The sequence below is a fragment of the Tachysurus vachellii genome, chromosome 14 (genome assembly GCF_030014155.1).
Source record: "Tachysurus vachellii isolate PV-2020 chromosome 14, HZAU_Pvac_v1, whole genome shotgun sequence".
NCBI classification, from domain to species: Eukaryota; Metazoa; Chordata; class Actinopteri; order Siluriformes; family Bagridae; genus Tachysurus; species Tachysurus vachellii.
In genome coordinates this window covers 22,692,318-22,714,468 of record NC_083473.1, presented here as the reverse complement: position 1 = coordinate 22,714,468, position 22,151 = coordinate 22,692,318, and the positions used below count along the sequence as shown (strand labels likewise).

Here is a 22,151-nt window from a genome sequence, read left to right as displayed (position 1 = left end):
ATTCTGTCCATTCTCCTCTGAACTGAAAGACATTTTGGTCTGTAGGACCACCGGACAGTGGATGTGTTTTGGAAGTCTTAGGAGATCTTTTTTCTATTTCTTATATTCTCAAAATGATTATTCTTAAATGATGCAAAACTCTGGACTATTCTGTTAATCAATAAATTAATCAATAAATATGAAAATCTTTAGTGCAATTTATGTCAAACCACAGAGCAGATTAGATAAACTGCCCCAGTGCTAATATGAGCAATAATGGTATTTCTGAGAATGTATATTTGACTGAAGAGCTTTTGAGTGATTTATGAGTGTGAAAGAATTAGAAGGTTTTTTTTTTTTTTTTAGAAAATCACACAGTTTAAATACGTAATTCGACAGAAGGAGCTTTATTATAAAATTTCAAAAATCGAGTGCCATAGATGATTAAGGACGTGTAATAAACAGGAACAGGGATCACTCTGGAGATCTAGTTTTGTCACTATGTACTAGTTTGTAGAAATAAATTCTCTATATTTTCTATATTTTTTAACTTTTTTAAGCATTACAACAACCATTTGACAAGAGACGAATAAATAAATAAATAAATAAAAAGTGAGAGAAAAAGAAGAAATAATAAATAACCGACCTAATAATGATCTGTCTAAGTTTACTTTATTTATGGTGTGAAAAAAATACTTTGCTTTTACTGCAATATATGTACTTAAAATTCTCATGAGGTTTTAAGCTCGTCACAAACGTCTTCCGAACAAACAGGTTACCTGTAAAGATGTACAAAGATATAATCTGTTCACTAGTAAGCTACTCACTTTTAATCCCGGTCTCAACTCGCTTCGACAACAAACAAACGAAAGACTTCGAGTGAGAGACTAACGTGAGAGTCGTGAGTCTATACTGGGAAAGCGGAAGCACACGAATACGATTTGGCTTCATTTGTAAGCTTTATGGTCACTGAATATCTGTTCAGCCCATAGTTATCATCTCATATTTATCCCTCAGGCTGCTGTCCTCGTCGTCTTCTTCATCCTCCTCTTCCTCAGGTTTTTGCTGGGATTTCTCAGAAGGGTCAGTGTGGTGCAGCTCAATCAACAAGAAGTACACTACAGCGCCGGTGATGCCTCCTATCAAAGGCCCGAACACGGGGATCCACCACCAGTGATCTGCAGTGCTGGAGAGAATTATACGAAGGCATGAAGTAAATCGTTACGCTTATGCAACTCATAGATAAGTGTGTAGGTGTTAAAGCAGACAGCTGCACAATGTAGGTTCGCTGCAACAGCTCGTTTTGCTAACTTTAAGCATAAATTCCTTGGAAACTGCAGATACATTTGTCTGAATTCGAGATATCGTCGCTTGCTAAGACCGTTGAGGGTGGATTAAAGGTAGTCAAAGGTAAAGTTTATATGAATTAATGTGATGATTTGGAGGAAATGTGCAACGATAACAAACGGATCATTTAGATAATTGCTGAAGCAAGTAATACAAACGAATCAAATCTCAGGACACAGTGCTGTCACCCAGAAGTTTGTTATTTTAATCCCACTCCAAGACGGACCCAAAGGAAAGTGTAAAGCGCTACCTGAACACCTCCGTGCCCCAACCAGCCATAGCAGTGAAGAGCCGTGGTCCGAGGTCTCTTGCAGGGTTCAGAGGGTATCCACAGTTCATCCCCATGGACACACTGATGCCCAGGATGATCAGACCAATGGCCAGAGGTTCCACTCCTTTAGGAGCTCCAATATTCTTGCTATCGGTTATAGCCAGGATACACAGCACCAGCATGCCTGTTCCAATCACCTGTATCACCAAGACACACCTATCATTTCCCTGCCTTATATACTGTCACATGTGAAACTGATCTGATTGGTGTTAGATTAGCATTTAACGGCACCATCTTCTCTGAGCATAATAATGTTCTGAAAGCGTTCCCTTGAGACCTAAGAACGTAACTATGTTATATCCTATTAAAGTTGCATCTACCTGTCTGCCTGCTCGGTCAGTAACACACAATTAAGAGACTCATGTTTGGGTAAGAACAGACAGAAGTAGAGGAGGGCACGATGGCTTAGTGGTTAGCACGTTCGCCTCACACCTCCAGGGTTGGGGGTTCGATTCCCGCCTCCAGCTTGTGTGTGTGGAGTTTGCATGTTCTCCCCGTGCCTCGGGGGTTTCCTCCGGGTACTCCGGTTTCCTCCCCCGGTCCAAAGACATGCATGGTAGGTTGATTGGCATCTCTGGAAAATTGTCCGCAGTGTGTGAGTGCGTGAGTGAATGAGAGTGTGTGTGTGCCCTGCGATGGGTTGACACTCCGTACAGGGTGTATCCTGCCTTGATGCCCGATGACGCCTGAGATAGGCACAGGCTCCCCGTGACCCGAGGTAGTTCGGATAAGCGGTAGAAAATGAGTGAGTGAGTGAGAGAGAGAGAGACAGAAGTAGGTCACTGGGATCCAAAACCTACTCATTGGTGCATGTATTCCAAATAAAAAAAAAGCCAATAAATGCACATTAGCTGAATTACATAATGCACAGAGCGACATGTTTACTAACCTTCATCTCAGGACCAGTGTGAGGTTAAACTAAACAGTCAGGCATCCATTTAACGGTCATTAAACTAAGACGCTGCATAATTATTACATCGTTTTATTTAAAAAATATATAAGTTGCTGATGTAGAAGCCAACAACACGATGTTTGCCTATCAAAAGGTTAAGAACGTTTAACTCAAGCTCTAGCTAACAACAACAGAAAGGTTGCAGTAAGATGACGATGGCGATGAAGATGATGGATGATTAATGATATTTGATCTTTGCTGATTAGCATAACAGTAAATACAGTATATTATGTGCATTTGCTAAAGATACCTGGTCCACAAAGCCTCCAAGAATTGTAAGATGTCTTCCAGGGTAGGAGGCAAAAATGTGTCCAGTGGCGTTAATCCCAGTTACTGACAGAATTCCACTGGTAAACTCCATAAACGCATCTGTGGAAACGGAGCGCAATGAGTTCATCTTTATTTAACTTGTCAGTAAACATTATTCATATATTATAATACGGCTATAATAATATTCAGCTATGCACTGACATTTTACTGCTCTGACGATACAGAGACTCAAAGACGAGCGTCACGTATCATTTTAAACGGTTTAAATATTATTATTAGCATTTTGTATAACCATCGTGTACATGTCTAGTGAAAATATCTTAAATATGGGCAAATTTACCCATAACTACCTTATTATAAGTTTATTATTCACTTCGTATACTTCGTCGATCGTCATGTTTCTTTCTAGAATTAGCTGCTTACAAAATTTTAAACCTGAAATGAATACAGATGGGGGTCACGGTGGCTTAGTGGTTAGCACGTTCGCCTCACACCTCCAGGGTTGGGGGTTCGATTCCCACCTCCACCTTGTGTGTGTGGAGTTTGCATGTTCTCCCCGTGCCTCGGGGGTTTCCTCCGGGTACTCCGGTTTCCTCCCCCGGTCCGAAGACATGCATGGTAGGTTGATTGGCATCTCTGGAAAATTGTCCGTAGTGTGTGATTGAATGAGTGTGTGTGTGTGTGTGCCCTGCGATGGGTTGGCACTCCGTCCAGGGTGTATCCTGCCTTGATGCCCGATGACGCCTGAGATAGGCACAGGCTCCCCGTGACCCGAGGTAGTTCGGATAAGCGGTAGAAGATGAGTGAGAGAGTGAGAGTGAATACAGAATGTCCAGAAGTCGGTTTAAGAATCTTATATTTAATATAGGGTAATATAATATAACTAAGAATAGTTAATGTAAAGTAAATCTGACTATATTTCTAATTTATTTCGTTATAAAACATATAGCATTGAGACGAGTAACGCCAGGAAAGCTGTAATGTGATTTAATTCTAACTTTAAATATTTTAAAGCCTTGGGCTCCATGTATATGTTCTTTTTTCTCTAACGCTCCTCACCATAATACAGTCCAAACACTCCAGCAGCTCCAGCAAACGCTCCCAGTAGTTGTGCAATGACGTAAACTGGAAATTTCCAGATCTTCAGTTTACCCAGTATGACCATAGCCAGTGACACTGCCGGGTTTAAATGACCTCCTGATGTGTAACGAAACAAACCAGCAAATAATTACACATAATACATAAAACTAAATAATGACACATAATACATTCTTCATGACCTTTAAACTTTTTTTTTTTTTTTGTTATTTCATTTATTAAAGGATTTTGATCCATACCATTAAAATAAAACGTAAGATTTGTTAATAAGGAAATATATTATAATAATAAATATTATTAGTATATTATTAGAATTATAACGATATATTATTACTCTCGCGTCTCGTGCCAGTCGAACTAATAACATCTAGTCACGTCATTACATGGCAATTAGTCGCCCTGTGTCTAAAATCTGAACCTGCCACTGAGACTCGGATATAATAATGTACACTTTTATAGAATTTAATCTATACTAGGTTTTGATTTTGGTCACTTTCTATTTTTGTTTGCTTTAATTCAATTCAATTCAATTCTAGTTTATTTGTATAGCGTTTTTTTACAAGTGACGTCATCTCAAAGCAGCTTTACGGAACATAAACATAGAACAAAAGGTTATTATACAGAATAATATAAAGATTAATATAATACAAAATTCAAGATTTATATTAGATATATTTAGTTCACAATGTGTTTGTATTTATCCCCAATGAGCAAGTCTGAGGTGACTCAGGTGACTGTGGGGAGGAAAAACTCCCTTAGATGGTAAAGGAAGAAACCTTGAGAGGAACCAGACTCAAAGGGGAACCTCATCCTCATATGGGTGACACTGGAGGGTGTGATTATAAATATACAGTCTGATAAATGTCGTATTGATGCAAAAGATCACATGGAGTTCAGATCTCCTCTTTAGTATCGCAGAGTCCGACTGGAGCTGGTAGATCTCCAGATGCCTCAGGATAGAACAAAATGTTTTCTGATGTAGCTTTTATGTTTCTTGTACATTGACGCTGACAATGACGACATTTCTGGACCGTAGCTGCACGATCCTGCTGTGTATCTCACCACAGCGACTGAACACGCAGTGAGTGTGTGCAGATCAATGACCATCAGAATGTTGAGGCTGAATCGCCCGAGGACACGTGTGACCTCGTAGACCTCGTAAATAAAATAAAAAAAAAAGAAAAAAAAAGAAAATGGCTTGTCTATAGGATCAATGAATGGATCTTCCATTCAGAGAACCATAATAGCATACTGTATAAAAAGATAAAAAACTTTAGCATATAGTTGCAAAGTTCAATTGTGGAATGTAAAGAATTTAATTTTAGAAAATGAAAGTTGGTGAAAAGCTGTTAATTCTCTACGATAATGCAAGACTTTAATGTCTTAATATCTCTCTTTCTTTCTAGAGTGAGAGAGTTTGGTAGAGAGAGTGAGAGTAACAGACAGATAGGCAGATAGGGTTGTGTATACACACTGTGTTACACACACACACACACACACACACACACACACACACACACACACACACACTAATCAACATTGTGATATTAGATCTTTACATTCATAGACAAAACTCTAATCACAATTAAAGGAATTATTGAATATATCTACCTGAAACCCCACCAGCGATATAGACACCCATCACGAGTCCGGTGGTGAAGCCGAGGTGGATGGTGAGAGGCTCGCCCAGTGTGTTCCTGCTAAGGACCGTCTGAGCTACAGAGCCACAGCCGAACAACTGACACGGAAACATTCCAGCAAGATGCACGTTGTTATAACGAAGTTTTAATCATCAAACTCCGTTATTAATAGATATTATAAGATACTTCATCCTGATAGTTTCTACAAACAACAAGTTCACTATGTTCAGAGACCAGAAGTAAAGGTTTCCTGTTCTTCTCATACGCTGATGAATTGTTGAAGCAGGTGTGTTTATTAACTAGTTTTGAAATATACACAACTTGTTAGGCAATTTTATAGTAAGCTGGTCACGGTCTCGATTACATTCAGTTCATTTCTATTAAGTAGAACTAGCTGAAATTTGTAAGTACTCACCACCAGCACAAATGTCCCGAGAAACTCCGCCAAGAACTCTTTAAAAATGTCATGTTTAAGAGTGCAGTGATGCTTCATGGTTCTCTTGTGTTCTTTCGCACTGGTCTGCTGTCAGGTCTAATCAAACACACACTGTGTGACTGTCTGTGCTGAGTGACATTAACCCCCCGTCCTGCATGTTTCAGTCCGAGCAAAAGGCATTGATCTGTGAGAGCTGCCTCATTTCATCCTATTTAATGGGAGGCCAGTGGCACTGCATCCAAACACTTAACAGATGGGTTAGTGTGTGTGTGTGTGTGTGTGTGTGTGTGTGTGTGTGTGTGTGTGTGCGCGCTCAGACTAATATTATGGCATCAATAATAAATTCAATAAGTGTTATTTCTGAACCATCTATTTTGGTTTTAATAATACTTGTACTAGTCTTTTTCTTTTTTATTTATTTTTTTGTCAAAACAATAAAAAAAATTACACTTTTGTGCAAAATTGCCTTTATTTAAACTCATTCATAATATTTATTCATCACGTTTAGGCCACAAGTATCTACATGGACCAGTACAGATGAAATACATGACATGATCGAAACAGAGTCAAATCCACCATCATGTTTATATGACAAGGATGTAATGTTCCTATATTACCAGAAGGGGGAAGCAAATCATCAGAAAAAATTCTGGTTAGCGTACAGCGCTTTAAAATAGTATGAAAGAGTGAAATGAAAATAGAGCAAAAACGTGTGATGGAGGAGATGTTGGGGCCTGTGGTAGCCTAGTGGTTAAGGTGTTGGGCTACCCATCAGTAGGTTGTGAGTTCAATCCCAGGTCTACCAAGCTGCCACTGTTGGGTGCCTGAGCAAGGCCCTTAACCCTCGATCGCTCGCTCTGGATAATAGCATCTGCTAAAATGCTGCAGAAGAGTCGTAACATTATATAACCTTTCCCTATATCTAATATTATTGAGTTGTACAAATTCGGTTCTTCCGTGTCTTTAATTTGCGCTCAGATTCCGTCGTCCTCATCTTCGTTTAAACTCTTCAGGACTGGTTTGGTTTTACGCCTACAAGACGGAAACATACAGGTCAGTAAAGTGTGACGAGACTGTTATACTTTTTTTTGATGACTTTACATCACTTGTGCAGATACGACAGCAGTGTGTATTCTTTTATGGAGTTGAGATGTGAACCTGAGCTCAGTTTTCAGGGCTGAGATCTGGCTATGGAGCTGCTCGTTGATCTCCTGCTGATCATCCAGTTCCCTCTGTAGTTTCTTCTTGCTGCTCTCGAGTCTCTCTATCTCTTCCTCTGCCTCATCCAACTGCCTCTTCAGAACTTTCAGTCTCAGAGTTAACTGTAAGAGCAGTGTAAAGAGAGCGGGGAGTTTTTAACGAGGATTAGCGTTTACGTCGGAATACACTGCAGAGTTCCTATTTCAGTGCAGTCCCGATTGTAATCTCTGTTTTTCTGTGTTTCTCTAAGCGATTTGGTCACATGCCGGTTTCCACCTAACAGCCAGTAAGCTACTGTGATATGAAGACTTCCAAATCTTCAAACTAAAACATACAGTACATCTGAAACGCATGAAGCCGGCTAACTGACACTTTACCTCTGCTTCTGCTGCTTCAGTGTAATACATTAGAAAGAAAGAGCTATCTGCCCTCCTCCACCTACTGTATATGAACTCACAGACACCAATGACTGTATGTTGTGTGGTAGCCTAGTGGTTAAGGTGCTGGGCTACTAATTGGAAGGTTGTGAGTTCAATCCCAGGTCCACCAAGCTGTCACTGTTGGGCCCTCGATTGTTGTACAGTATGATAATGTAAGTCTCTCTGGATATAAAGGTGTCTGCCAAATGATTGGCTAGTGTCACAGTGACTGACAGGGGAGAGAATTTATGCCCCCTTTTACCCCAAAAGCATGGCCAGTTGGATTTGGCATCCAAATGGATATAAATTGCTGTTGTATTGCTTGGATTCTTTTGTTTATTATTGGACCGTTATCATTGTGAACCAGATCCATGTAAGTATTTTACCCCCAAGTTCCGACACCCGATCTGTCAGTGAAGTCAGAATCATAAAACATAAAAAAAACCCCACATTACTTTAAGCATTAAGCTCCCTGGCTCTTACCTGATCCATCTGGTTCTGTAGTGACAGGTGCTCATCATTCACCTGCAGAGTTATCTCCTTCATCTTCCTCTCCAGCTTACGGTTTGCCTGCTCTAGCGTGTTATTGTCCCTGCTCCCAAAAGAAAGAACAAGAACGCTTGAAGTGAAAGCAACGTCAAACGTCTTACAGTAAGAGCAAAGTATACATGTGGACAATAATCCTGCGGACAATAATCCTGTGGACAATAATCCTGTGGACAATAATCCTGTGGACAATAATCCTGTAGGTATTTCTTTCAAGATTATTGTCCACATAAATATACCATGCACATTAAAAAAGTCTACACCCTGTTAAAATCTCAGGTTTGATCAGAAATCAGAAACATTTTAGGGAAAAAGAAAATTATGAATGACATAATCACAAAGAAAGTAATCAGAAACAGTAATAGCTGATTAATGTACAGCTGATAAACACTGTTTACTCTCTGTACGTCTTATTCTTCGCATGTCCGAGGTAGGGGTACCTGGATGGAAGACCTTTCTAGCAAAAAAAAAATCCAAGCGTAACTAAATCAACCCAAACCATGTGGCAAAACGTGTTGTGCTAATTCTGATGAGACACCAGTACAACTCCATACTCCTCGTACAGCACGGTGGTGGCAGCATCATGCTTTAGAAGATGTAATAGCTTAGTGGTGAAGGCGTTGGACTACTGATCAGAAGGTCATTGGTTCAAATCCCAGATCCATTGAGTAAGGCCATCAATTGATGAATATAATAAATTTAAATATAATGTAAGTCGGGGGGGCACGGTGGCTTAGTGGTTAGCACGTTCGCCTCACACCTCCAGGGTTGGGGGTTCGATTCCCGCCTCCGCCTTGTGTGTGTGGAGTTTGCATGTTCTCCCCGTGCCTCGGGGGTTTCCTCCGGGTACTCTGGTTTCCTCCCCCAGGCCAAAGACATGCATGGGAGGTTGATTGGCATCTCTGGAAAATTGTCCGTAGTGTGTGATTGTGTGAGTGAATGAGAGTGTGTGTGTGTGTGTGTACCCTGCGATGGGTTGGCACTCCGTCCAGGGTGTATCCTGCCTTGATGCCTGATGATGACTGAGATAGGCACAGGCTCCCCGTGAGGTAGTTCGGATAAGTGTGTGAATTAATAATGTAAGTCACTCAGGATGAGGGGGTCAACAAATACCACTCTATTTTAAAGTTCTAACATGATTTATCTTTTTAAGACTTTTTATATCCATTGTACTGCAGTGACCTCACATAAAATTCTTCAAATGCAAACAATTACAACGGTGTAAAACAAATCCAAGTGGACATAAAGCACTGAGCTCGAATGAGATGGAATCCTTCTGTGTTTGTATCACGTAGCCGTTAAGTTTCTCAAACTTCACCTCTCTTGTTCATGAAGTCTCTCCTCCAGCTCCTGAATGCGCAGCTCCAGTTTTGTGGCAAGTCCTTCTTGATTTGTCTTCTGAGACACTTCTAAATGCGACAATCGACTCTTCAGGTCCTTGTTCTGTACGGATAAAACACAACGGTACTCTATAACACAAAATCTAACATATCTAACCGTGATATTCGTATTAAATTAAGATTACTCGTGTATAAATATATCACTATACTGTGTCATTTTATTCTAAAATAAATAAAATACATTTATATTTATAAATATAATTAGTATGTATTTATTTCTTTCTAAATTAATTATAAATGTATTATAAATTTATTATAAATAGAATTATAATCCGTTTATTATTTTGTATTTATCATCATGATTTATTGTGAGTTTTGATGATTATTTCAAATATAATGTATTTTATTTCAAGTACTGAAATTTCCTCCTTGAAATTTCCCAAATGTTCTAAAATTACAACCTTTTTAAAAATAAAATAAACATGTAGTCACTAGATTAGTGCTGGTGCAGCCCTGGAAAGTTATATGATTAGTTTAATTGATCCATTTTTGTGAGCAGTTAAAACGTTACACAATATAAAGCCCAAAATTTGACTAATAATTAGCCGAAACTCACTCTTTGGGTTTAAATCGTACTGAAACATACAGAATGTCTCCTGTTTTTTTTCCCCACTGTCTTCTGTCTTGCACTGTTTGCTCACATGCACGTTATTTAAACATGTACCAACTTTACTTAGTCTTTAGTTCTGTGTTGTTTTATGTAGCATCATGATCCTGATGGAACGTTGTGCTTTTATTTGTTAATCGTTTTAAAATCTTTTTTTTTTTTTTTGCACAGAAATTATACTACTTAAAAAAAAACAACAAGTTGTTTAAACCAGAAACGATTTTGCTAAAGCGTTATTTTGTGAAATTTATACGTTACTTGTGTGTTATTAAAACGCAATTTTTGCAAACGATTGAATTGCGTTTCAAAATACGTTCGTGAGGTTCTTCCCTCACACAGCACACCAGATCCTCATCAACCGAATTCTGATCACCGTCACCTGGCACCCCTCATCACCTCACCACATAAAAGACGCTCTCAAACACACACACACACACACACACACACACACACTCTCTCTCTGTCCGGTCTCGTAAATGCTAGCTGCTATTATATGCTGTATCTACTAACCTGACTCTATCTTTCTCTACCAGTAGTTTCCAGAGTTTGTCGTCCACCGTAGGATCCAGGAATCTTTGGTTTGCAACCTGTGACCCGGTGTGTGTGTGTGTGTGTGTGTGTGTGTGTGTGTGTGTGTGTGTGTGTGTGTGTGTGTGTGTGTGTGTGTGTGTGTTGGACACTCACCTGGAGTCTTCAACTATATATCTTCAACTATTCATTTCCTTTACATCAAACTCTCAATAAACTATTTTATTTATTTATCTAATTTAACTATGTTATATTACATTATATTACATTATACATTATATTTTACCTTATAATGTTATTTTACAGTATATCTTCCTCCGTCGTCTTCTGTCCCTGACAACGACCTTAAGCCTTACATTTATTTAAGTTAGTCTGTTTTTGCTAATGCCAGGTGAGACTAGCATCAGTTCCCACAGCTGATATAATCATCCAGTCAGCAAAATATGGTAAAATATAAAACCTACTTTTAAACCTAAAATGTTAACCTTTTAATACTTAACTGCTTTCAACAATATCAACTATTTGACTTTTTCTCGGAAATTGTCTTTACGTTTAATTTTAGATGATTTCCCTGTAGTTTTCCGACCCTGTTAACGACACAGATAAATAAGCGCAGAGCCGTTCAGAAGTGTGATTAACTGATTAAAAAAACCATGCACAGAGGAAACTAAAGAGAGAATCTGTTGATATAAATCTGATATTTCATATTTTATATTTTAATTTGTTTATTATTATATTTGGAATGAGCAAAATTGAGCTCTTTGTCTCATTAAAATCTTTACCTGTCTCTCCAAACTGATCTTGTCACACTCCAGATCCTGTCTAACTGCTCGCTCCTGCAGCAATTCAGCTCTCACCTGCTCTACCTGCAAGGAGCAAACACACACACACACACACACACACACACACACACACACACACCCACCCCTGTGTCAGCAAGTGTTCAGCAGGGTGCTTACTAACAATGCACTATTATGCACACTTTGTGGAACCGACTCAAATTTTTTATTTTTTGCTTTAATTCCGACCGACTTGCCGGTTGTAAATTTTTCGTTAAGACCGACCGTTTTTTTTTTACTCTTCAAACAACTAATACAAAAGCAATAAAATAATATTAATTATATTTTAGTAAGTATTGTAAATATATAAGGGGGGACACGGTGGCTTAGTGGTTAGCACGTTCGCCTCACACCTCCAGGGTCGGGGTTCGATTCCCGCCTCCACCTTGTGTGTGTGGAGTTTGCATGTTCTCCCCGTGCCTCGGGGGTTTCCTCCGGGTACTCCGGTTTCCTCCCCTGGTCCAAAGACATGCATGGTAGGTTGATTGGCATCTCTGGAAAATTGTCCCTAGTGTGTGATTGCGTGAGTGAATGAGAGTGTGTGTGTGCCTTGCGATGGGTTGACACTCCGTCCAGGGTGTATCCTGCATCGATGCCCAATGACGCCTGAGATAGGCACAGGCTCCCCGTGACCCGAGGTAGATCGGATAAGCGGTAGAAGATGAATGAATGTAAATATATAAATTTCCCAGGCCTACATACAAACGAAGGCTACGTTCTTTCTTTTAAATAAAAACCCGTGACGTCATCTATGTTTACACTATCGGTTAATGATGTCACACTACGGCCTGTGCGTTCGCTTCGTCTCGTTCTCTCGTTCACTGTCAGAGTCGACGGTTCACGCTCGGTAACGATGGCTGCGGCTGCAGTAAACAAAATGTTCGCGGTCACCGTTCAAACAAATTTGTTTGTGGTCTATATACAGTAGCCCGCGTCAAAATAAGGTTTGCGACGATGCGCCCGAAGGCACGGGTTGAAGACCCGGTCAGTGACGTCACGATATGCTAATTTGTTTAAATTCATACCTACGTAATCACCGTCACCAAAATTGTACCTTTTTTTTTTTTTTTTTACTGTTACTGCAATTTAAGGATGGACTAAACAAAAAGAAGAACCTCCAACCGCCAGTATGTTTTCGTGTTGTATCAAAATATTTCTAGTCATATGTAAGCCAGTGAGTGTGTGTTAGCTTAGAAACCAGTACTTCAGGGCTTATTTGCTGACTGTAGGCAAACAGTCTAACCTGAAAGCAAACACTCGCTTGCTCTCTTGAAAGAACACTTTAAGTGTTGTAAAGATTCGGTGAAATCGGCCGTGGCTCGACGAGCCTTTTGTGCTGCGGCTTCTGGTGCGGACACGCGTGGATAGGTCTGTACAATGTGTACGCGGAAAACCCGACGGCGTCCTGATAGGAGAAGCCGAGATAAAGGACGGGACGACACAAAGAGGACATTAAAACAAAAAGACACCGTGCATGCTAAAGAGGCAACTAATTCAAATCTAACATATAATGAGGAGAAATGCGCATCAGGATATTAATGCTCACTTGCCAAACTTACTATCACTAGTAAGTATAATAGTGTAATATAATAATCAGAGAGCTTGGTGCTGTAGAACTGTGTCAGGGATTCAGACCTGGTCCTTGACTTTCTCCATTCTGTGCGTCATCGTGTCGCCACTGCGGCGCTCCTCGCTCAGAGCATCCTGTAGTTGTGCTACTCGAGCCTACACACATATACACACACTCAAACCTTAAAATGAACAATACATACAGTAGATGAGTCTTTCATAGATTGTACAAGTCTGTAGAACTGTAATGGAGGGATGGACACGTTTTATAAAAGACTTTCCCTGGGTACGTGTTCAGAGTCAGCTGGTTCAGATATGGTGACTGTGAAGGCCACAGGATAAAAATTTTTATGACCATCAAGCTATTCGTTATGCCCTCATCCACCCTGTAGTGGGCGGGTCTTTCTGTGTGTGTTTGTGTATATACACCTCCATTAGTTTGACTTGTCGGTCACGGTCATCTTGTGTAGTTTTGCTGGATTCCTGCAGCTCCTGCACTCTCATCTCCAACTGTTTACACTTTTTCTCAGCCTTCTCCAACTCTGACTCACGTTGAGCCAACTCGGCGTCCAGCCCAGACAGCTAGACACACACACACACACACACACACACACAACATAGTAATATGTCATATTCGCATGCATAGCTACACTGCTGCCAGTCTGTCTCTATATACAGTATATCGTCGCTGTCGGGCGGAATCCTCGTATCTCCAAAACCGTTATTTTTCAGGAAATTAAAAAAACGCCGTACCTTATCTGCAGTGCACAGGGTTTAGTCCGCGTTGCAGTGGATTGTCTTGTGCTAAATTCCTGTCCTCAGACGAGCACCAGAACTAGCGGGGGTCAAGATTTTTTTTTCTTTGAGCCCAGTGTTTTGAAGACATTTACCTCAGAAGACGTGTTGATTCGTTGCGACTCTTCTTGAGGAGAAATATGACGTGAAGCTCTCCCACGGAGTGAGGAAGAGGTGGACAGTTGAAGTGTCCAATGGAGTTATGAGATTTGCGCTCAAGCTATTTTCAAGACTTTAGATTGGTTAATAACTTGTAAAAATAACAGACCCACGTGGGGACTGACCAATAGCATCGATATGTGAAAAAATATGAAATCGACCAAATTTGGACATACGAGGTTTCCGCCCGACAGCGACGATATACTACATGTGTAAGCGTGCATCCATCTTTTCAACACCTTTTTCTGACATTCCTGTGAGATGCGTGAGTGCGTCTCCAGCTCAGTTTGGGTGTTGTGAAGCTGTACGTGCAGAGCACCGAGCTCCTTAGAGCTCTGCTCTTTGGCCACATCCACTTGATCCTGCAGTCTCTGAGTCTCTCTCTCTGAATTCACCAGCACTTTCTTTATCTACAGTCATAGAGACAGAAAGAAGTAGAGAGAAACGTTACGGATTTCTAAATCGACCAAATTCAGCATTCGGTATTCTTAAAAACTATGACCATAATTATTTAAAGGTGTAGGAATATCCGTAACTCTATTTCTACACTTCTGTCTATTCTTACCTCATCTTGTAGTTTCTCGAAGTCTCTGTCTTGCCTCTTTCTCTCCTGCTCCATGTCCTTTTTGCTCTTACGGAGCTCCTCCATCTGTCTCTCTTGCTCCTTCATTCTCTCTTTCAGCTGGCGATGCTCCTGGTTCAGCTTCGTCAGCTCACTCTACAAGCGGTAGGAGCGGCGTGATGTAGAAGACATCACATATATGAAGCGTTATCACTAGTTAAGATTTATTTAGAGAAGACTTTCGATGTTAATTCAATACTACAGAATTGATAAACTATTTTAGTGACAAAGATTTTGATTTGTATTGAAAATACATTCATTTACTGCATGGCTTATCCTATACAAGGTCACAGGGAACCTGGAGTTTAATCCAGAAGGCAGGGGACACCCTGGATAGGGAGCCAACCCGTCACAGAGCACAAGCACACACACACACACACATACTCACACATCTATTCACACGATGGACAATTAAGAGATGCCAATCAACTCAGAGGTCTCAGAGGAAATCCCTGATTCAATCCCCATGCACACAGGGCAGCGCCAGGATTCGTGTCCCGAGTATCAACGTGGATCACGGCTCATCAGTTGAAAATGAATCCCAGCAAAACTGCACTGCTGATCATCCCAGGTGATTCATCCCCAGGTCAGGATCTTGTACAATATCCCTGCACAATGATCTGATCTCCCCACTTCAGTCACAGCAACCTTGGGGTAAACATGGACAATCAGCTGTCCTTTTCCTCTCATGTTTGCTAACGTGACACGCTCATGTCGGTTCCTTCTCTACAACATCAGAAGGATTTGGCCATTTACGTCCACACAGGCTGCTCGGGTACTTGTTCAGACTACTGCAGCTCTTTCTAACATGTCTACCTCTGAACGCAATTCGTCCTCTGCAAATGATGCAAAATGCAGCTGCACGGCTTGTTTTCAACCTGCTTAAGTTCTCACACCACCTCAATGCTGCTCTCCTCCACTGGCTTCTGGTATCTGCACGCATCAGATTGAAAACACTGATGCTTGCCAAGAAAGCCAAACACGGACCAGCTCCCTCTTACCTCAAAGCCCTTATCACTCCTCACACTGTACCTCGCTCCCTCAGATCTACCAGCACTGCTCGAATGGTGGCTTTTGTGGTGGCTCAACTGGTTAAGGCTCTGTGTGGAGGATCGGGGTTCAAGGTTCACTTTTCCCTGTTTGTTGTATGCGTATATATTATAAAATAAAATAAAATAAAATAAAAAAAAACCCTGAACAGAGTTTTAGGTTGGGGGGCACGGTGGCTTAGTGGTTAGCACGTTCACCTCACACCTCCAGGGTTGGGGGTTCGATTCCCACCTCCGCCTTGTGTGTGTGGAGTTTGCATGTTCTCCCCGTGCCTCAGGGGTTTCCTCCGGGTACTCCGGTTTCCTCCCCTGGTCCAAAGACATGCATGGTAGGTTGATTGGCATCTCTGGAAAATTGTCCGTAGTGTGTGATTGTGTGAGTGAATGAGAGTGTGTGTGTGTGTGTGTGTGCCCTGTGATGGGTTGGCACTCTCCTCCAGGGTGTATCCTGCTTTGATGCCCGATGACGCCTGAGATAGGCACAGGCTCCCCGTGACCCGAGGTAGTTCGGATAAGCGGTAGAAGATGAGTGAGAGTGAGTGAGAGTTTTAGGTTGATTGTATCTTAAGTCTGCAACCCAGTGAACCAGTGTTAATGTATTCATCGATAGAGACTGTTGTAAAAGCACTGTTGTACATCGCTCTGGATAAGAACGTCTGCCAAACGTCAAATGAACGTTAAATGTAGTTATTCTAACCAATAATCCATCGTAAGCAACTTACAGAAAGATATTTTAATCCAAATATGATCAGACACAGTATATTACATAAGGTTCCACATACAGTACAAGTCTGTGTGAACGAGCTGTGTGAATACGTCTATTATCTAATACGTGGTTTATTTATTACAGGCAACCCAACTTTCAGACCTCTGTCCAATCTGACCAATCAGATAGGAAAATTCAACAGCGCTGGGAAATAATTATACGCCACATACACAAAAGCCTACTTGTGTTTATCTGCCACTAAAACCGTCACTTCTGATACGATTATCTCCTGTGATCGTGGTATAAATATGGAAGTACGAGCTTACAGCACGACGGGTAACAGACAAATAAGGAAGTTGAACCCGCATTATACAGTAATGTGTTGCTCAATTACTTCCTTTTTATTTTACATTTATTACCATAGAAATCTGACCGACTGACCTGTGTGTCCTCCAGGTGTCGAGTCAAAGCCCTGTTAGCGCCACACATGTCCTCTTCTTGCTGTCTCACCTCAGAAAACTCCTCCTCGAGTCTCTGCTTCTCGTCCTAGTCGCCACATCGATGGGAAAAATGTTGAAATTGGGACGTTGTGTAAATTACAGGGTTATTAAAGCAAATCTTATATAATATCAAAAATCTGTGATTAATAAAAAATAGTTATGGATAAAATTCCAACAAATGATGTTTAAATGTTCACTGCATTAGTAACATTATTCATTGCTCTTGTGGTGTCTCACTCGAACTCCCTTACCAGCAGCTTGTCAAGGCGTTCTCTGAGCTGGTTCTCTTGGCTCTTTGACTGTTGGATGATGTTGTTGAGGCTGGTGATTTGGGTTTCCAGGCTACAGACCTGGCCAAGAAGCTGCTCTTTAACCAAGCTGAGCTCCTGAACCTGGGAGCGATTCTTCTTCTGTTCAGCCTCCACATCTCTTTTCTTCTGAGCCAAACCTGCCACATTCTACGTGGGAGAAACATGGATTGCTGATAGCATGCTAAATCAAAGCCAAACTAAAAATCTCGGCATTTTTTCTTTCTATCTGCCATTTTTAATTATCAGCTTTCAAAAAGGTTAACAACAATAACACGTGTACAGTACAGTGCACACAACACGTGTACATACAGAGTACACATATGCACATACACAACTACGGTGAATAATATAATAAAGGTGACGTGACATAAGTACGGTGACCCATACACAGAATTCGTTCTCTGCATTTAACTCATCCAAAGTGCACACACACAGCAGTGAACACACACACACAAACACACACACACCGTGAACACACACCCGGAGCAGTGGGCAGCCATTTATGCTGCGGTGCCCAGGGAGCAGTTGGGGGGGTTCGGTGCCTTGCTCAAGGGCACCTCAGTCGTGGTATTGCCGGCCCGAGACTCGAACCCACAACCTTAGGGTTAGGAGTCAAACTCTCTAACCATTAGGCCACGACTTCCCCAAAGCCACAACTTCCCCAAAATGCAAGTGAACCATTCGTAATATTCTATTGTTTTATCAGATTTTCTTAAAATTTTATTTTAATAAAATGTTTACAATTTTACATTCTCTACTATGTACAGTAGTACTAAAAATTCTGGAGTTTCTGAACTAAAATATTTTTCCTTTGCACAAATCAGGACCAGCGCAGGCATGTTGAATGCCGGGATCTGATTCTAAACTGATCTCTCACTCACTCTCATTCATTTTCTACCGTTTATCCGAACTACCTCGGGTCACGGGGAGCCTGTGCCTATCTCAGGCGTCATTGGACATCAAGGCAGGATACACCCTGGACGGAGTGCCAACCCATCACAGGACACACACACACACACTCTCATTCACTCACACACTCACACACTACGGACAATTTTCCAGAGATGCCAATCAACCTACCATGCATGTCTTTGGACCGGGGGAGGAAACCGGAGTACCCAGAGGAAACCCCCGAGGCACGGGGAGAACATGCAAACTCCACACACACAAGGCAGAGACGGGAATCGAACCCCCAACCCTGGAGGTGTGAGGCGAACGTGCTAACCACTAAGCCACCGTGCACCCCTCTAAACTGATCTGATATTTGATATTCTGTAAACAGGATCAGAAATAGATCCCGAAGAAGCTACGCTCACTAATAACTAAACGCACACTAGCTGTCTTGCTTGCTGCATGTTGTGCCACATCGATTTTTGTTAACTTGCGTTCATATTTTAAGTCAACGGTTACATTTCATGTCTAAAACTTTAACAGCTAACTGTTGCTAGAATTAAATATGTCAGTATACGTCAGAGTATAGTGTAGTATTCGGATAGATAACAACACTAACACTCCCAAGTTCCAGGATGATAACAGTAGGCTGTGTAGGGTTTGTATTAAGACAACGACGGAACACTGGGAGACTTTGGCTTTCAACCTCACCAACGCTTGTGGCATTATTTGTAGGAGAAACACCAAAATAGACCCCACAAGCTGTAGATACATTGGATATGGAACATTGGATGTACTCTGGATATGGAAAATATAACACTGCAATACAAGGTAGCAGAGATGGGGGACTCGAGTCATATGACTTGACTCGAGTCATACTTCAGTCGCAAATTTGCGACTTGAGACTTGCTTGACAAATACTAAAAAGACTCGACTTGACTTTGACTTGACATTCATGACCCGAGACTTGACTCGGACTTGAGTTAAATGACTCAGAGATTTGGGACTCGACTTGACTCGAGTCAGACTTAAGTCGCAAATTTGAGACTTGAGACTTGCTTGACAAATATTAAAAAAAGACTCGACTTGCCTTTGACTTGACATTCATGACTCGAGACTTACTTGTGACTTGCACATGTGTGACTTACTCCCACCTCTGCTAGGTGGATGTTAAAAACTGTATTATATGTTTATAATAGTTTATAATCCATATATTGAAATGAATTTAAACTGCCAATCGTATTAATCTTTAGTCTAAGTTCCATAAAAGGAGGTAACATAGTACCAATGGAGTGTTAAGGGCAGTGCAGAGTGACCTTGAACATGGGGTTCATGTCGTCGATGTTTTCGATGAAAATGTTGTTCTTATTCGTATATTAGACACAATCCAGTAGGATGGAGTCATAATTTGAGTGTAAATTAGATGGACCAGATTATATCCCCACTTGCCTGGTCGACTTCTTCTTTGGCCTTGAGTAGCTTCTGGACCTCCTCCTTGTGTTGCTCCTTCAGTGTTTCCACCTCTTTGTCATGGGCAGAAATCTCTTCCTGAAGTGCACCCTTTATGGCTATGAGCTCCCTTTCCTTCCAACACAGCATGTCCTCCTGCTCTTCATGCACCTGCTGTAGCTCCTGGAACTCCATGCGCAAATTAGCCAGGTCCTATATATATATACATATATATACATATATATGTATATATATATATATAGCACATATATTTGAGAGAAAGAGAGAAAGAGTAGGTTTTATTTGTTCTTTATGTTCTTTATCAATCTCTCTTCTAGATTTATGATACAATACAGCGTATCTAATGAAACTAATAGCAAGAGAATCCTACGCACTTCAGCGGTGTTTCTCACCTGTAGGAGTGTGTCTCTCTCCTGGAACTCTGCGCTCTTAGTGTTGTCCAGTACATCGTGCATGTCTGAGAGCTGCTGCTGCAGATTCTTCGCCTCTGCCCGACTCCGTTCTCGCTCCCTTTTGATCTGCAGGACTCTACATCATATATAAGAGACATGGAATCTACTGTATGAAACAATTTCTAATTATACAGGAGTTTTTTTTGCCTTTTTCTAATTTTTCAATCATGAAAAAACCTCCAAAATATGTTGTACATAGCTGCAAACTCACAAGAGGTGAAAAAGGTGACAAGGTTCGAAATAACCCTAAATATATAAATATAACCCTAAATATTGCTATTTCTTTTGTTTCTTGGCCGCCACAAGCCTTTCAAGTGCCCGTTTTCGTTGTTTAGCAATGTGTCTCTTTATTGCTTTTTGTTCGTCCTCTGCGGCTTGAAGTGAGGGACGAAATAGGTGATTGCCTTATCTTGCTTCTGAATGCTGATTGGTCAAAAGATGCGAGGACGATTGAGACGTGAGGCTTCATCTTACTAGTGCTTCACACTCCAGTCCAGTTGGCGGCGGTGAATGCACCAAAAGTTGGTTTACCATCCGCCATAAAAAGTCATTAGAAGTAGAGACGCGAGGCATCAGCTTGATAGATGGTTTACTATGCCATGTCCAAAACCGTCGCCTAAGCACTACTACTTAAACCCCCCCCACCACACACACACACACACACACACACACACTAAAAACTCTTCGGATCTACACGATTCACACTAATGACATATTTTGAATTTCGCCAAAAAGCGACTAGTTTGCAGGTATGGTTGTAGCTCTTTATCTAGGCTTGATGTTCTTGTGTGTTTAGGATAAAAGGAGCTTACGTTTCTATTGACACTTGCAACTCTTTCTCCATGTCAGTGAGTCGCTGGCGGAGGGAGACTTGCTCTTGCTCACTCCTATTTAACTTCTCCTGCAATCTTTTCAGCTCCTCTGAACTCTTCCCGCTGGCCTCTGACAGACTCTCTCTGTTCTGTGAAAGCAAGTATATATATATATATTTATTGGTACATCGAACTTTAGAAAAGCTTACAGGTCACATATCAATCATCAGTGTTAGATTTCCTTTAAATATAAAAAAAATGATGTTCAAGGAAACACCACTAAAAGCAAGTGCATAAGTATGTGTATCATTTCGTTGTATCATGTTACCTTCATTTCTTCCTGTAGTTGTTGCTTTAGCTGAGCGACTTGGCTTTCCAGTGCATCTTTTCTGTCACGGAGCTCTTTCACCTCGGCCACCGAATCCGACAGCTAAACGCAAAGCAATTCAATCACAATCTCTGACCAAAGGAGAAATCGCTAACAATGACACTATTTTTGCGCAATACTTGTTTTGCACAAGTGTTTCTAATTTCTGATAGAAAACCAAGCCAAAGAAACCGCACAAATATCTTTGTATAAAAGACTACGGATCTGCCAGTGACAGCGAGATCCCTCACCTCCTCCACATTCTGGACAGCACATGACCTCAACATCTGGATCTTCTCAAACAGTAGATTTACCTTCTGCCTGATGATCTCATCTTTCTCACCACTCCTATAGATCAATGTGCAACAACACGGTTTAGAATTAAAATGAACATCTGGTTTGAGAACCTCAATTAAGTTCTAAAGCTCACGTTTGTATTAGAAAGATAATATCGTTAAATTTACTGTATTAAAAGGGAGTAGACTTTTTGGATGGTCTTGGAATTCCTATTATGCACAGATGGAGACTTTTCAGTCCAACCAGCTGTAACAACATCACATTAACTATTGGTTTGCAAAAGCATGTCTCTCCTTGACTTTTATCATCAAATCATTCAGACAAAGTTTTAAAGTTTAGCTGTTTTGCGATCATCTCCCTAATACAGATGTGATTTGTAATGTTTTTAAGTTCATACCCTTCTTTCAGGTAGTTGAACAGTGCTAGTTTAGTCACTTCTTCGTTTGGCTGGTCGACAAGCTCCTGCTGTCCTTTCAAAATATCAGGGGTAACCTTAAATATATAGACATGTTCATACGGACTGTTTTTACATCCAGGATCTACACATTTACAGTACAGT

General features: G+C 40.9%; 2 protein-coding genes across 3 annotated transcripts in view; both read right to left on the bottom strand.

The window, feature by feature from the left end:
- Positions 1-505: 505 nt before the first annotated feature.
- aqp9a (aquaporin 9a) lies at positions 506-6,175 on the bottom strand. The gene is made up of 6 exons (XM_060886917.1): positions 6,033-6,175; positions 5,589-5,715; positions 3,939-4,076; positions 2,860-2,978; positions 1,577-1,794; positions 506-1,165 (listed from the first exon to the last, which is right to left on the bottom strand). The coding sequence occupies exons 1-6, from the start codon at positions 6,108-6,110 to the stop codon at positions 961-963; spliced, it is 885 nt and encodes a 294-aa protein (XP_060742900.1). The 5' UTR covers positions 6,111-6,175; the 3' UTR covers positions 506-960.
- A 328-nt stretch (positions 6,176-6,503) lies between these two features.
- Positions 6,504-22,151, bottom strand: part of LOC132856993 (cingulin-like protein 1) — an 18,274-nt gene continuing 2,626 nt past the window's right edge. The window contains exons 3-19 of one of the 2 annotated variants that reach the window (XM_060886916.1): positions 21,990-22,057; positions 21,547-21,643; positions 21,257-21,358; positions 20,929-21,077; positions 20,057-20,192; positions 19,644-19,856; positions 17,244-17,450; positions 16,934-17,038; positions 14,681-14,833; positions 14,355-14,525; positions 13,591-13,743; positions 13,228-13,317; positions 11,536-11,619; positions 9,537-9,661; positions 8,156-8,264; positions 7,212-7,375; positions 6,504-7,085 (exon numbers count right to left, since the gene is read on the bottom strand). In XM_060886916.1, the coding sequence (XP_060742899.1) occupies positions 7,028-7,085; positions 7,212-7,375; positions 8,156-8,264; positions 9,537-9,661; positions 11,536-11,619; positions 13,228-13,317; positions 13,591-13,743; positions 14,355-14,525; positions 14,681-14,833; positions 16,934-17,038; positions 17,244-17,450; positions 19,644-19,856; positions 20,057-20,192; positions 20,929-21,077; positions 21,257-21,358; positions 21,547-21,643; positions 21,990-22,057 (2,184 nt within the window). In that variant the 3' untranslated portion in view covers positions 6,504-7,027. Of the gene's footprint in view, positions 7,086-7,211; positions 7,376-8,155; positions 8,265-9,536; positions 9,662-11,535; positions 11,620-13,227; positions 13,318-13,590; positions 13,744-14,354; positions 14,526-14,680; positions 14,834-16,933; positions 17,039-17,243; positions 17,451-19,643; positions 19,857-20,056; positions 20,193-20,928; positions 21,078-21,256; positions 21,359-21,546; positions 21,644-21,989; positions 22,085-22,151 lie in introns of both variants that reach the window. The other variant, XM_060886915.1, reaches the window with a different exon arrangement.